The sequence below is a fragment of the Ursus americanus genome, chromosome 28 (genome assembly GCF_024610735.1).
Source record: "Ursus americanus isolate L20-20 chromosome 28, mUrsAme1.1.p, whole genome shotgun sequence".
Taxonomy (NCBI): domain Eukaryota; kingdom Metazoa; phylum Chordata; class Mammalia; order Carnivora; family Ursidae; genus Ursus; species Ursus americanus.
Window position 1 is genome coordinate 32,097,288 of NC_142154.1, and position 15,736 is coordinate 32,113,023.

General features: G+C 48.1%; 1 protein-coding gene across 1 annotated transcript in view; it reads right to left on the reverse strand.

The window, feature by feature from the left end:
• The window catches only part of THSD4 (thrombospondin type 1 domain containing 4), a 546,279-nt gene that overhangs the window by 509,806 nt on the left and 20,737 nt on the right, over nucleotides 1-15,736 (reverse strand). The window contains exons 2-3 of the mRNA XM_087856815.1: nucleotides 14,364-14,471; nucleotides 2,426-2,495 (exon numbers count right to left, since the gene is read on the reverse strand). Of these exons, the coding sequence (XP_087712941.1) occupies nucleotides 2,426-2,495; nucleotides 14,364-14,392 (99 nt within the window). The 5' untranslated portion in view covers nucleotides 14,393-14,471. The remainder of the gene's footprint in view (nucleotides 1-2,425; nucleotides 2,496-14,363; nucleotides 14,472-15,736) is intronic.

The window sequence follows — 15,736 nt, forward strand, 5'->3', positions numbered from 1 at the left end:
CCCCTTCTTTGCATTCTCCCATTGTCCTGGAAAACAGTTCCCGGCTTCTGTGAGATGGCTGACTAGTCTCATTATCAAAAGGTCTCTTGGCCACACCCTTAGTGTTCTCTCCTGAAGTCTTTCTCATTCTCTTCAATATGGATAAGCTGAGAATTTTCCAAATCTTTAAGTTCTGTGCTCTGCTTTCTTTCCAATTAACAATTCCATCTTTAAGTCATTTCCCCTTTCTCACATTTTACCACAAGCAGGCGAGAGAAACCAGGCCACTCCTTCCACATTTTGCTTCGAAATCGCCTCAGCTAAATACCTCATTTCAATGCTTGCGAGTGCTACCTTCCACAAACACGAGAACACGAACACAATTCAGCCAAGTTGTTTTTTGCCACTTTATAACAAACATGGCCTGTCTTCCAGTTTCCAAAAACATGTTCTCATTTCTGTCTGAGACCCCATCCTTCGCCATCTGCAGCCCACCACCTTTCTGTTCAGGGTCCCTGTTCTCTGAGCAGCTGAGGCTTTCTCTATAGCCCTCCTCTTCCCTTTCTGAGCTTGCACCGGAAACACCTTGAAAAGTCCACTCATGGCAACGTAGGCTGCTCCTAGCACGCACCTCCCTATTCTCCTGGTCCCTGCCCGCACCCAGTTCCAAAGCCAGTTCCGCCATGTCACGCGTTCGCTAGAGCAGCACCCCACTTCTCAGTGCCTGTTTTTGTCAGAATCAGCTGCTAAAAGAAAGTACCAGAGACGGGGTGGCTTATAAACAAGAGAAACCTATTCCTCACAGCTCCGGAGGCTAGAAATCCAAGATCACGGTGCCTGCTTCTGGGCGGCAGACTTCTCACTGTATCCTCCCAGGGCAGGCAGCAAGCTCTCTCCTGACTCTAATAAGGGCACCAACCCCATTCATCAGGGCTCCCCTCCCCTGACGTAAGCACCTGCCAAAGGCCCCACCTGCAGATACCATCATATTGGACATTAGGTTTCAACACGTGAATTCGGGGGTGGGGGGCACAAACATTCAGTCTACAGGAGTGGTCCTCTCTGACTTCTTGAAATTACGAATGCAAATAATGCAGTGAAGTGAGAGGGATATAAATTTCCAGTGACGCTAACAAAATGATGCTTAGACCTTGGCCAGGTTTTCTATTCATTCATTCATTCATTCATTCATTCATTCAGCTGGTCACTCAACAAGTATTTTATCGAGCATCTACAACATGCCAGGCTGTATATTCCAGGAGCTGGGAAGACAGCAGTCTCATGGAGCTGACATCCTAGTGGGGCACACAATACAATACAGGTTCATATCTGGCCCGGAAAAACAAAGCCAGAATGTAAGCCACAGACCTGAAAGAAGTTCGACGGTTCAGACAAGAGTATTAAGGCTCTTGCAAGAAGGGTCACATCCAGGCAAACCCTTGTGCATACTCTTGTCCGCTCCCTTCTCTCCTGGACTTCCCCTATGAAATCCCTCGCTCGGGAAAGCGTCCAACCAACTCGGTCACGCTCAGATACAAACGCCTGACCTACCATTCCTCCCAGAAGTGTCTGCGTTTCCTGACATGTAGACAGGAGGAGTTCCTAGGTAGCAGAAAGTGGTCTTAGGGACCTTCTCAGAGTCGCCTCATGCATGTGCTTCTAAGGCATCGTCTATTGTGCACCTGTTCTGGTTTGTCTGGTTTCGGCAGCAGTGACGAGCTCACCTGCTACAAAACCCAGAGAGCCTGAAGGTGAGCATGTTTGATGCTGTCCGTATGTCCCCCCTGGATGTTCTGTCCACCCTTTCCCATCCAGCCCTGTTGCCTCGGAGGCTGGCCTCTGAGGACCGCACCAACGGATTTTTGTCTTCCTTTGGTTGGGCTCAGCTCAAGGGAGTCCCCAGCTGGAAATGGAGGAGGGAAGGAAAGAGAGGGCCAGGTCCTTATTTCTCTGCTCCCTCCCTGCCTGGCTGCTGGTTGCCAGGGGCTACATTCAGGGCTCCCCATGTTCAGGGCTCCCCATCGGGGCTCCTCTTGCATATAGCTACCAGCCACAGCCACGGCTTTGCTAGAGCTCTCTCTGTAACCATCAGTACCCGCGGCCCCTGACGGTGCCCCTAGAGGGGGTCAAAGCTCCATGCTGGGGCTCCACCACTCCCGGGTGGGTCGTCTTCTCACCGGCCTCTCCCTCGTGGTCCCATTCTCAAGGACACAGCCAGCAACACCAGCGATGCTCTCAGGTTGGCCACTGACTGTGGGCACCAGCTTCATTTTTAAGCTCCAAGGGCTTAGGAGGGACAGGAGGACTGGTGACCATTCTGTAAATGGTGCTTCCTCTCAAGATTAGCGGCGACTCCCCTCCAAAGAGAACCAAACTCAGGGCGATGTGTGGTGTGCCCCCAGCCCCTTGTGCAGAGAAGCAAAGCCTCTGAATGGCCATGGCTTACCTTTCTGTGTTCAGTGGAGGGCTGTGGGCAGACGAGCTGGAGTCCAAGCAGCAGGAGGGAACCCAGGACGCTGAGAAGGAAAAACAGCAACAGGCAGGGCTATGAGTATGTCGCTGGCAGCAGCATCCAGCCAAGGCAGGGGCTCCCCCTCCTCACCAGGAGAGGACAGCCCAAACCCACCCCTATCCGGGGATGTGACCCAGCCAAGGTGCCAAGGCTCAGCCTCAAGGGAGGGGAGGCAGCACAGGGCTGTGGGCTGGGCCAAGGCAGGGGGCAGATCTGGGATCAAACCTTTTCCAACTCACCAGCAGGGTTCATAGGTCAGGACATGTAACCTCAGAAGCCTCAGTCTCCTCCCGCGTAAGATGGCGCCAACAACAGAAGCTGGCTCGGACGTTTGGGGAGGACGGACGCAGAGAAAGTGCTAGTGTGTGCTTGGTCTTAGTGGAGCTGGCCAGGTCAGGCTACGTGTGGGGCTCTGAGCCTGGCCAGGGAAACTCCTCTCCTACACCCCATGCTTCCCCTGGAACCTTCCCTCTGCCCATTCTTGGCCCTCTAGTGTCACAGATGTTCTCCATGGGCGGGATTAGCTGTGCTAAGCCCTACTGTCACCAGCCCTGATTAGAACTTGTCATCAAATAAAGGGAAGGTGTGGAACAGGAGCCAGCTGGCCCTGACACGGCAGGGTGTGCTGGGAGGGAAGACGCTTTTGATTCAAACACATTGAGGCTAGAATCCCAACTCCACCATTCCCATCTGGGTGAACTTGGGCAAGCTAACGTCTCTGACCCTCAATGTCCTCACCTTCTGTAAGGACCGCTGAGGATGACACAGGTGGAAACACCCACAGAGCTGGTTAGTCAGAGGAGAGACAAACATTGTCAATTAACTAAAACCCGAAGTCCCCGGACTTGAAATCGCCAACGCCATTGTTTGAAGCATCCCTGCAAAGAGGTCACTTGTCCTACTTAGTTGTCTTTTGGGTCCTTTTTTAGGGTTTAACCCTGATGACAGTTAAGTGACCCGGGTGGTTCTCACCCTTTTTTGAGGCTTCCGACACAATTGTGAGACGTGAAACCCTGCTCCAGTCCAAGCAGAACTCACTGTGTGGAGGTGAACATGAGGAAACCTGTCTGAACATGGGGGTCAGGGCGTGTGGAGTTAGAAAAGGCTCCCACCATGTCCAAGTATCCTAAATGCCACCCTAAGCCCCTCTTTGTATGAAAATTAGCCAGGCCCTGGCAGACCACCCAGAATGGATGTGAACAGACTGGTCAGAGACGGAAATGGGGAGGGAAGCAGGGGAAGGGAACATGTAATGAGCGTCAGATGCCCTGTCTCCATGGTTGTCTAGGACTTGGGGCTGCCCAAGGGTAGTACATACACACCCACTGCAAACAGGAAGGGCTGCACCATCTACTGAGGTCCAGGAAAGGAGGGGCCCCCTCTGCCCCACCCTCATCCCATACTGTCACCCCTCACCACCTCCAGCCTGTACAAGGAGCGGGCGGAGGATGAGAGAAGTTTACTCCGTGTGGACTTCTCTGTAGAGAGATGCAGGGATGCTGAGCACAGCCCCCTCCTCTCCTGTAGGAGAAGAAAAGTCAGCGTTCCCTCCCCAGACCAGCAAGGACTACCACGTAGAGAGCTGTACCTGAGCCCCCATGTCAGGGATAAGGACTGGCACCAGATTCTCCCCTGGAAAGTATCTAAAGGACAAATCCTAGCTGGAGTGCCTGGGAGGGCAGAGTGGAGAGAGGGCTGGAGGGAGAACAGCCTACATTTCTGGAACTTGCAGGGACAGAAGATGCTGGCTTTTTCCTGTCAACTGCATGCAGGCACCGTGCGTGGAACGCTGGGTTTAGGTGTTCTAGAAAGAACCTCATCAAGGCTGCTTGCTGGGGTTAGGTGATGTGTGGTGGGTACCCATGGAGTACGGGACTTGGGGAAGGGTCATAAAGAGATGTGCAGCAGGAGACCCCAAGTGAGGGGGAGGTTCTTTGGGAGGGTCTCCCAAAGTGCCCCAGGAGAGGAGAATATAGAACTCGGACATCTGCTGACCCAAGGTCAGCAACACCGGATCACCAGGGTCACCAAGCGCATGGAAACCCTCTGCCTAGTTACCTCTCCTCTCCCCTGCCCTCCCCTGCTCCAGCCACCAGTGGCCGAGGGAGGGGCTGGGCGGAGACCTGGGCTTGTGAAGAAACCAGCCCATACCCTCCTCCTGCGGCAGGTGTCTGAGGCCCCGCCCTCCCTGTCTGGGGGAGGAGAGACTCTGGGCGAGGAGAGACACTTTCAATGGGATGAGAGCCTAAAATTTTTATATCTGATGAGACTTTTTTTTTCCCTAACTAGACTTTCTTTTTAATGTGGCATATCTCTATATAAAATCCTTCCAAACAGGGGATCTAATCAGAAACATATAATATGAAATCAGTCATGAAGAGAATCAGAGTTGGTTTGTAATTTGCTGAGGATCTAGGTCAGTGCCATGCAGAAGAATGTTCTATGATGATGGAAATGCTCTATTTCTGCACCGTCCAGTGCACAGGTACATGGATCTGATGGTGAAGGGACTCGTGTCTTAGACGAATACCAAAAACTACTGAAAGAAAACTACAACTAAAGCTTCTAAAAGGACAGGCATTCAACCAATCAAGCTCTCCCTTAATACACATACAGCTTTTTTGGCCTTTTCTTTTTAAAGATTTATTTATTTGAGAGAGAGAGTGAGCGAGCAGGGGGAGGGGTAGAGGGAGAGAGAGAATCTTAAATAGACTCCCCCCTGAGCTCGGGGCCTGATGCGGGGCTCGATCTCACCACCCCGAGATCATGACCTGAGCCAAAATCAAGAGTCGGACGCCTAAGAGTCGGACTGAGCCACCCAGGCACTCTTTCTTTGGACTTTCTGATACTTGAAAACAAATGAACCTACAAGAAACCAGAAAACTGCCCAAGATGTCCTCCAGCCATGAGGCGGGGGCATCTAAGGAGTGGGTGTGAACACGCTGGTGGGGAGAGAACAGGTATTTTCTAGTTGAATCCTTACAGGATCCGGTTTGTCCTGCAAACCAAGGAGCACGCACATCACAGTTGGGGAGTCTAGGCTCTTTAGTTACATGAGCTTGCACAAACAAATCATCTCAGCTTCCCTCAGTTTCCCCATCTGTAAAATGGGAACGATATGACCTGCCCTGCCTCCCTCAAATGACTCAAGGTGAAAGACAGCCTCTCATGAACCTGTGCCTACAACTCTGAATCACGGCAACGCATTCTGGCACTGTTTACTCATCTTTAAAAAAAAAACCAGATTGGCGTGGTTTTGTTAAAAAAACAAACAGCAGCTCCCTAAACGTGTTACACCTCAGCCCCTCCAAGTTCTTGGCCGACGCCTAAGCCACATATTTGTAATGCAATCAGGAGCACTTTCGCATAACCACTCATCCCAGGCTGTACTTCCATAACTTTCCAGGGGACTTGGGGCAGGACAGGGAGTGCAAGATTAGAGGAGGGAAGATTCTGGGTGTTCCTGTCTCCGAAGAAGGGCATTCCAAGTGGCCTGGTGAACTCTACTCCCAGATACTTCTACCCCTCTTTTCCGGTGTCTGCCCAAAGCTGTCCGTTCTCCATAAAGCCTCCCCGGCCTGCACAAAAGAACCTATTTCTTTTTTTCCACAGCACTTACTATCTCACTGGCTGAGGCTTTATTCATTTAAACTTCTCCCTCCACCCACTAGAATGCAAGCTCCATGAGATGAAGGAGTTGGTTCTGTCCCTACTTTACTCCCCAGCATCTAGCGAGTGTCTGCTATATAGTAAAAGCTTAATTTACTGAACGAATGCATGATGTCACATCATCCTGACGACTTACGAAATTTCAAGATAAATGGGAATAGTGCGAATTAACAGATTCAAAAATGCCCAGAGTCACTTTGGGAGCTGTTAAAAGTTACTTTATGAGGGAATTATGAAAATCAGTTGTGCTTTTGAATTTCCATGTGATGCCCCCCAAATTTATGCTCCTAGGATGGACATGAGGTATGTCAACAAAATTTTGTTGTTGCTTCTTGTTGCGAAAACGCAACACAAATTACATTTCGATGTTCAAATGCTTCTTTTCTTCACTGAGCTGGGTCCTAGTGGAACTAAAATGCATAGGGGTACCCAATAAAATTCATTCTGGAATAAACTCTTCGTTATTAAATGGGCTCTGCTCTGAATGGAATAGAATAAATTCCCCCAGAGGGGAAATTATTCTTTGGGCTGCAATAACAGCAGCCAGAGTAATATATAACCCCAGGGGCCAGATGAACCTCTGCCAAGGGCTGGAAGTTTCCCACCCCTGCTCAGCAGAGTCTGTTTTAGGATACCCCACCCTGCTCACACATACCTATGTAATTGGTAGTCCGTAGCTGTGCCCACAACCGCTTCAAAACACCAACAATCTAGCCCAAATCCTTGTTCCTCCTGACCCGACTCAAAATTAACGTTTGGGGAATGGGAGAGCATGTGTGTGTCTGTGTGTGTGCAACTCGTGTGTTATTTCACTTTGATAGTTTGCTTTGGCAAACTGCTCCCAGCTTGCAACGTTTTGACAGATTGAAGGCTACCAGGGCCTTTGGCAAACAAATCACACCCTCCGCTCCAAGCGGCGGGGGAAGCCACATTCCTACCAAGACTTTCCGATTCACCTTGCAGTAGAAACAACCCAACAGTTCACACCAGAACACACAGGGGGTAGAAAATGCCGTCTCCCCAGTATTGTGTTAGATTTTAAACACTGCATCATCTCATCTCCTCACGTAGAAAATAACGCTCCTTGAAATCTGACACCAGATTTACAGCATGGAACTGGGGCTCCCCTCTGGGCTTCTGGATCGGCCTAGGTGAACCCCTCCCACCCCCCACACCACCCATCCTCAACTGCGGGTCGGGGGTAGGGGTGGTGGACCCCGTCACAGCCGCCGTGTACCTGGGATCACCTCCATGAACTCAACACCACTTGACCCTACCAAGTAACAAAACAAGGAAAACAGGAAAAACCACCACCGAAACCCAAAAACCTTACTTCTTTTCTTCTTCAGTTAGTACAACCCTAGAGATATTTGGGGGGCAACCTGGAAACTGATAAAATTATACTGACCTTAGCAAACGGGAGCCAAAATCTTAGCACTAAAGTGACATCTCCCCCTACCGGGCTCCGGAGATGAAAAAGGTTTGCCAGCATGCCTCTCGCCATGTTCGGCCTTCCTCTGGCAGCAGTTAAGAGTAGAGGCAGACAAGAGAGGGAGATGGGCTACAAATGACATTGGAAAGGAACTGGATGGTTTACCACTGATCTCAATGCTTACGGGTATAATTGCATTGAAATTCCACAACTATCCTACCAGACACGTTTATTATACCCACTCTGCAGGTGAGGAAATTGAGGCACAGAGAGGCTAAGCTGTTTATCGAAGGCCACACACACCTACTAAGTGCCAAAGGCTGATTTCGATGCCAGCAGTCAGACCCTTGGCCTGGATGCTTAACCACTGTGCTCGGGGGCCTCATTAACACGACACCCCTTTATGCCAAGCATTTGCGTTTCATCGCATCGATTTCCCTCCCCAGTCTTCGGAGGCTGTGGCTTCACACATCTGTTTCACTTTCTGTCCTGCTTGCAAAAATAATCAGAAAGTAAGTACATGTGATAAAACCTAGTTTATCCAGCCTCACTAGAGAACCTTCTGAATTTTAAAATAATTGAAGCTAACCATTTCAATCCCAAACTTAAAAAAAAACAAAAAGCGCATTCTATTTATTTTCCTGCTTCCTTCTACGGAGCATGCTGAGCTTAAGTCACCTTTTTTGGATGGCTCCGAACCATCAGCGTGAATGTCAAACCATTTGCGGAGCACAGGGGGATGGCCTTGGAGCAGGGTGGGTTGAGAGGTGCAGACGTCCGGGGTTTCCTGAATGCAGTTGGCCCTCTGCTGTCTCCTCCCAGCTGTCAGGCATTGCTTAGTGCGCTATGGAGGGGCCCGTGTTCCTCCTAACTCAGCTCCCTTCGGCTCGCCCTTGGCCTCAGAACCACCCTGCAGCCAAAGCAAGACCTTTCCCTCGGGGAAAGGGCCCGCCTGGCTTTCATGCGGTGAATGTTTCCGATTTGGAGCCTGGATTTACAGACACCTATTCTATGCATATTGGCTTTTATTGCTTATTTCCAGGTTCTCGACTCTTGCGGTCCTTTGCGTTTTCTGGACCAGGGCCTCTGGAAAAGGAGGTGTCTGTCACGGCCCCGCTTTTTAAGACACAACACCCTTTGGTAAATGCCCCCCTCGATGGTGGCTCTGTTGAGGAAATGGTTTCTGGTACATCTTTGCAGCGAGCAGGCAGTTGACACAGCTCTGGGCCCAGCTCAGGGCCAATAAATCGCCAGTGGATGCAAGAATGGAAGGACGGGATGACGTGAGAGAGAAAACGAACCAGAGGGAGGGACGAATGGTCGGTCTCGAAAGGAAGGCAAAGTGCTGCCGTCAGCCACACTCCAGCAATGGAAGTGTTTTCGAAGTGCATCCCAGAATTCTCTGCTGGGAAAATAAAAGAACTGGCAAAAGGAAGCCAGTCCTAAAAGGAGGATTTCCACACGTTGGCAGGTACGGGTTCTAGCCCCCCTGGGGAGGGGGCAATATTACCCTGAGGCCTATCAATCCACTTGAGTCCATACGGAATGGGTCGCTGGCAGCCCAGTGATCACACCTTGACGCCATTGAACCCTTTTTTGGTACAGAATGTTCTAGCAAATCCCACAGTCAAGTACTGAGTGAAGAGGACATGATCCAGGTGCAGGGCTGTGCCAGGCAGAAAGAAAAATCAATACTGTGTGAATGCCTGCCATCATTTTATAGGTAGGGGTTTGCCAGGGCAGTCCTCCAAAAAACGATTTTATTTCCTCCTAGCCTCTCTGCCTACCATTCAGATGGCTCTCCTACCAGGCTTCCCATAAAAGATTCCAGCAGGTTCTTCCCCGGTACCCTCGTACTTTGAGTTGTGTTCCTACAGAGTCAACCATGTCCCCAAACCTGTTTATGCCAACGGCTTTCTAAGTACCTACAAACACTCGAATGGTACACAAGCCCATGAAACAGCACAAAAAGAGAGAGGGGTTGTTAGCTGTTTCTACAAAAATGAAGCTGAATGCTTTGGCTCAATAAGGCAAGTAGTCAGGAAAAAAAAAACTGCTGGCAAATTAGGCGTGGATGAGACAACTGTAAATGATTAAGGGGCACAAATAATAAAAATCGAACATCATCCGAACACGGATTGCTTTGCAAATGTCATTAGATTCTCACTCCACGTTAAAGAAACACAAATGGAAACCTTAGATAATGCTTATGGGTGTGGTCTGGGCAAGAAGGACCATCAGGGGCTCGTGCTCAAAGAAAAGTCCTTGGCCCCACTTCAAAAAATAGTGAGTGAATGCACATGTGTTTTAAGTTAAAAATAAACTGTTAAAGGTGTGTGTGTATCATTTGTATGATTTTCTGCTTTAACCTGCTTTTGTAATTAACAATCCTCATCAGGAAAGAAAAATATTCTACTTTCTTTTACACGAAAGATAATTATTAACTTATTCATGCAATAGTCAACAAATATTTATTAAGCAACAACGGGGGAGCGGTTTAGATGAGGACTACCCAAAATCTCTCCGCCTTATTAACACCAGCAGTTTAATACCAATAGTCAAACCCGGGCCCTTCTCTTTCCGCCCTCCCTCCTTCTTCGACCTTCCTTTCCCTCCTCCTCCTCCTCCCACTCTCTCCCTACTCCCCTTCCCAGTCTCCATCCCCTCCTCCCTCCCCTTCCCTCCTCCTTCCCCCTGTCACTTCCCCCTCCTCTTCCTCCTCTTCCTCCTTTTTCTTGTCTTCTTCCTTCCCTTATTTTCCCCTCCTCCACCCCATTTCTTGGTCAGTGGCATAGGGACACGGATTGAGCCCACAATCCTTCCCAATTACCACAGAATTCTTGATCCCCGAGGGGAGTCTCCATTTTCACTGATCCATCATACCTCAAACATCACCGTTTTGGGCATTCTCCTACAAACACATCTTCTCAACCCACTTCTTTTTTCCTTTCTGTATTTGGAATCTTTTTCAGTTGCCCCCAAAATGGCCACCCTTCTCTTTCTCATTTCCTCAGTTCCTTCTGGTTGTATTTCTAAGTGAAATAGCTGACAGGCGTTACAGTAATATTACTTTCCTGAAGTGCATATCATGGCAAAGAAAAGCCTTACGTTTCAGAAGACTAACACCAGACACTTGACCTAGGGCCACCAACCTGCAAACCCCTTAAAACGATCCAGAACCCTACTTCATAAGATCTATAAAAATCACCATCTACCCTCTGTAATCTCTCTAATTACATCTGCATTTCTTCAAAACCTACCATTCCAAATAAGGATCACCGAGTCAATGTTATTTCCTGCCAACTTAACCACTTGTCTGGCATTTTCAACCGTTTTGTTTTCCTCTGTGTTTTCATCTCGAACACCAGCACTGTCGACTATGCTAACACACACCGCGAGGTATAAAATGAGCCCCTGACCAAGCAGACCGGCTCGGGAGAGCTTTTGTTGGCTGGCCATGGTAGGTGGTCCTCCCTCTTGTACTGATTCTACGGAAAATTGTGTTTGCTTCCACTCAAACACTAAACAAACACATAAAGCTATAACTGTGAACATATATATTCATATTTATATTATATATTTTTATGTTTATTTTATATATATATATATTTTTTTTTTTTTTTAGGTGCACCATTTGGAGCAAGACTTTAAGAAATGTATGTACTTCTGTTTCACTTAGTATCCTTTCCTCATTAAGTTGTAACAGGTGACAAAGACTCCCTAATGCAGCCTTGACCAACCCTTTGGCCCAAATGGATTTTCCTTGCCCTGAATTTGGCATGGCGTCCAGGGTTGTCCCACATTCGCAGACAACTCACTAACGAGCTCCAGCAAGAGTTAAAGTTTTAGTGTGTTTTTCTGCTCCTGGGTTTAACGGTGATTCTCTTTATGACTGCAGACTCTGAGCAGGGCAGAGATACTCTTACTATGTTAATACTCAGGGCTTCTCTGTCTTTTTCAATGAGGGAGAAGCTGGCTTTCTGTTTCTCTGTGGCTTGGCAAAAACTGGGGAGGGATTTTTTAAAACAAAATCCCTGCCTATCAGAATTGCGAATCCCCTTAAATGGTTTTTCCTCTCAGGGATTCTCTTGGCGAGCTAACTTCTAATTTTGACCTGTTTTCTCTTTACGTAGAGAAATCCTCCAGCTTTTCCAATTGATCTCTATGCACTTGGTTGCATCGATAAATATTAACAAGCCCTTAATATTTGGGTGTTTGCATGTATGTGTCATCTGCCAATGTTATCAAAGACATCTCGCTCTTAAAGGAAACGTAGCCCTTTCCCCAAGAACATTTTCTAAAGCGTTCATACAAAAGTCACTCTAGTTTTGTTTTGCTTCTTTCAGAATAAAGTAGATTTACGAGGCCTTAGAAGCAGAATGCAGATGGTTTATGAGTACCTGGCTTTGGAAGGACGAGACCTCACAGAACGCTCCAGCTGAGCTCTTGCAAAGAAATCACCCATCCTCAAGGCTCACATTTGCTCTCTCCTTACAGCCGAACTGTTGAAGAAACATCCTACTGAATAGCCCTGTTCAAACCACCCCTTCGGAAGGACCCTAACGCTGGAAGCCTGGAGAGACTTCCAGAGTTCCATCCCAAGGGTAGCAAGGCCACATCTAGCTTTCAACTACGCCCACCCTGCTCATTTCTAACCTGTGGGCAATTTGTCCAAGAGAATGCACAGCCTGGAGGTGAGCCCACCAGGGCTCCCTCGAAGACAGATGGCTTCCAACCACCGACCAGGTCATTACGAGAGGTTACCTGTTTTTGCAGGGGCATCAATTAAAATTCCAAAATTCCATCAAGAAAAAAACTTTGCAAAAGGGAGTTCTCCCAAGCAGTGGCCTTCCTTGTGTGCCTTGGTGGCCAGATTTTTGAGGACCCTCAGTACTTGCAGGGGCCTTGCTGATGGTGGCCAGACTTACATTTGCTTCCCACATGTGAACCCACCTTTGGTCATCTGCTGCTCTTTTCAATCCAGTTCGATATGTGACTATGACCTCTTCTCTGCCCCGCATTGGGTCCTGGTGCTCAGGTATACTGTGGCTCTGAACTGACCCAGGGGCCATGTGCATCCCTCACTCCCCTGTGGTTAGACAGCGGGATAGCGGAGCTTCCTCAAACAGGATGCATAGCTCATGTCTTGAAATACCTTTTAAATTGTTTTTCAAACTATGGTTTAAAAAGACAAACAGTGATTTAGATTAGTTACCAAATACTAACCCTGAGCAGATCTGGGCTGCCCTGTGAAGGGCTGGATTTTGCAGAGATCTCAGAATGGAGCTTTCCCTGCCTTCTCTCTTTGTGACACGCTTGCGAATGACATTAATGAAGAACGTTGTAGCTCTGCACGGGTCTTTGGATTTCAGAGCTGCACATGTCTGCTCATGTAAAATTATACAAGCAACTACAGACTAAAGCACACACACACACACACACGCACGCACGCACACACACACACACACACACACTCAATTAAATGCCAGGCGTTGGCCTAAGAGCATCCGCCCCGCAATGGTCGAGCTCCCTACTTGGGCAATCATATGTGACACCACCACAATAACCTAGTAGAGACCATTTTATTTTTTTATTGTAAGTTCTAAGCATTTGGGGCTAATGTATAGTTATGAAAGAAAAAAAAAAGTACAAGATAACCTTAGTGCCTCAGCTTTTAAACAAAAAGTTCTTCCTTCCCCGCTTTCTAGATTCTGAGTCTATTTAAAGAGTCTCTTGAGACGGCAAGACGAACTTCCTCGGGGAACTCAAGGGCTTACTTGTGGGCATCAAGATTCTCTTAATACTACGCAGCTAAGACAAGGGCAGAACAATCCAGATACCGAGGCTGATGTACGAGCTCTCGTCCATAAATCCTGATTGCAAATGTTGGTGTTTATCAAAACAGACCCATTGATCTCATAATGTGTAAATGTTACAGATTCAAACTTAGGAGATAAATTTCTCTTGATGAAATACTGCCGTTGGCCATTTTGTATATCGAGTTTTTACATAGCATTTGGACTGATGAATTTTTAAAAGGGTCCATCAGCTTAAAGAAAAGTTTGGGGGAAGGGGCGCCTAGGTGGCGCAGTCAGTTAAGCGTTTGCCTTCGGCTCAGGTCATGATCCCAAGGTCCTGGGATCGAGCCCCACATCAGCCTTCCTGCTCAACTGGGAGTCTGCTTCTCCCTCTCCCTCTGCCCCTGCTTGTGCTCTCTCTCACTCGCTCTCAAATAAATAAAAATTAAATTAAATTAAAAAAAAGAAAAGTTTGAAAACAGCCTTGGCGGCACCGACGACAGTTCCAGACCACGGCGCTCTCTTCCCACCCCCGCACTAAAGGAACGTGGCCCCCAGGAGTTAGCCGCACGGTCTTCTTACGCACAAAACAGAGATACCACTACTCGTTCTATTTGCCTCACAAGGTTGATATCAGGATCAAACAAAAAATGCCGGTGATCCGCAGATCCAAGAATGTCTCTACTTATAAATAAAAATCTGAATCCTGGAGGTCTCCCGGGAAATAGCAGAGCACAGGGTAGAAGACAAGCCACTTGATTCTTGGTCTGAGCGCCTCTCCCCACAGCACACAGCTCCCTAGGCCTCGGCGGCCCTCGGGATTGGCAAACTCACCACACGTACTACAGAGTGTATCGAAGAGATCTCTGACGTGCAGACCCGCGAGGCTAGTTACTATAAAGACTACACAGTAACACGCAAGTATCGAATTTCCTATTTTCCTGTTTTCTTTTTTAAAAGGTTCTCCACGTACCTGAGAGACTCCATGAAATGAGAAACCATGATGCTGGGCGTTCCTGAAGAAGCAAGGGCTCCTCTGAGATGTTACCAATTTTCTGCAGATGGATGTGGCGTCCAGCTCCTACAGAACGAACAACAATACTATTTTCAGCATCATTTGCTCAGGAAGATCCTAGAGCCTAAGTGGGCCAATGAAACCAGAAGCGAGCAAACGGAAGACATTAAAACAAAAATGCCAATGCCTTGTTATGGTTACAAGATTTCCCAATCGAAATCCGATTGTGTACGCACATGAGGTAAGAAATGGATAGGACAGTCAGCACAGGGATTGACCCATAAAAGATGTTCCATAAATTACTATTAGTACGATTATCTCAGCGTCCGGCTAATAGCAGAGTTGGCAGTGGGCAAAAGATGGTGTTGGAAATCCAGTTCCCTCTACTAAAGGCTACGTGACCATAGGAAAGTCATTTCACCTCTGGGTCTTGGTTTCCCCAACTGTACCGTAGAGCTAAAAACACTGCCTAACAATAAAAAGAAATGGACCAATACCTGCTACAGTGTGATGAACCCTGAAAACATTACCCTAAGTGATAGAAGCCCGCCATGCGAGACTACATCGTGCATGAGTCCATTTACAGGAAATGTTCAGAATAAGCAAATCTGCAGAGACAAAAATCACGTTAGCGGTTGCCAGGGTCAGGAAGGTGAGGAGAGGCTAACAGGAGGTACAAGGTTTCCTCCTGGGGTGACAAAAATGTTCTCCAATTACATTGTGCTGACGGCTGCCCAATCCTGTGAATGTATTAACAATCGTTTAATGGTAGACGTTAAATCGGTGAAGGGTATGCAATGTGAATTATATCTCAATGATACTGTTTAAAAATACAGCCTGAAGGACTGCCACAGGTGGTGGGGAATCCGGGAGTGGACGCACGTGCTGTGCTCGGCCCAGTGCCTGGCACCGAGCGACACCCATCCCCAAGTCGCTCTGCTGATATCGATGTAAGAAGAGGTCAAGAGACACTTCAAACGTGTGATCACAGTAAAAACAGGACGGTAGAATCCCTCGCCGACAACTACCCCTTTACTCAGAAGCCCTTACTAAACAGAATGTCTGAACACTGTCAGATGAGCCGACAGTTTCAAAGGTAAATTATAAACAGCTCAGAAAGCCTGGGATGGGAGGAGGCTTGGTTGGAATGTAATAGAACTTGGGCAGAACACCTATGGCCCGGCCTCCCCTCCTCCTGCACCTCCTTTCAGGGCAAGGCAAATAAGTGAAGCAAGGTTTCAAGGCGTGCCCCGGGGTCCTCTCCAATAAAACCAGTTTTCCAAAATCACTGGTTTCCACATTCTTCCCAGGACTTCAAATTTCCTTCCTAC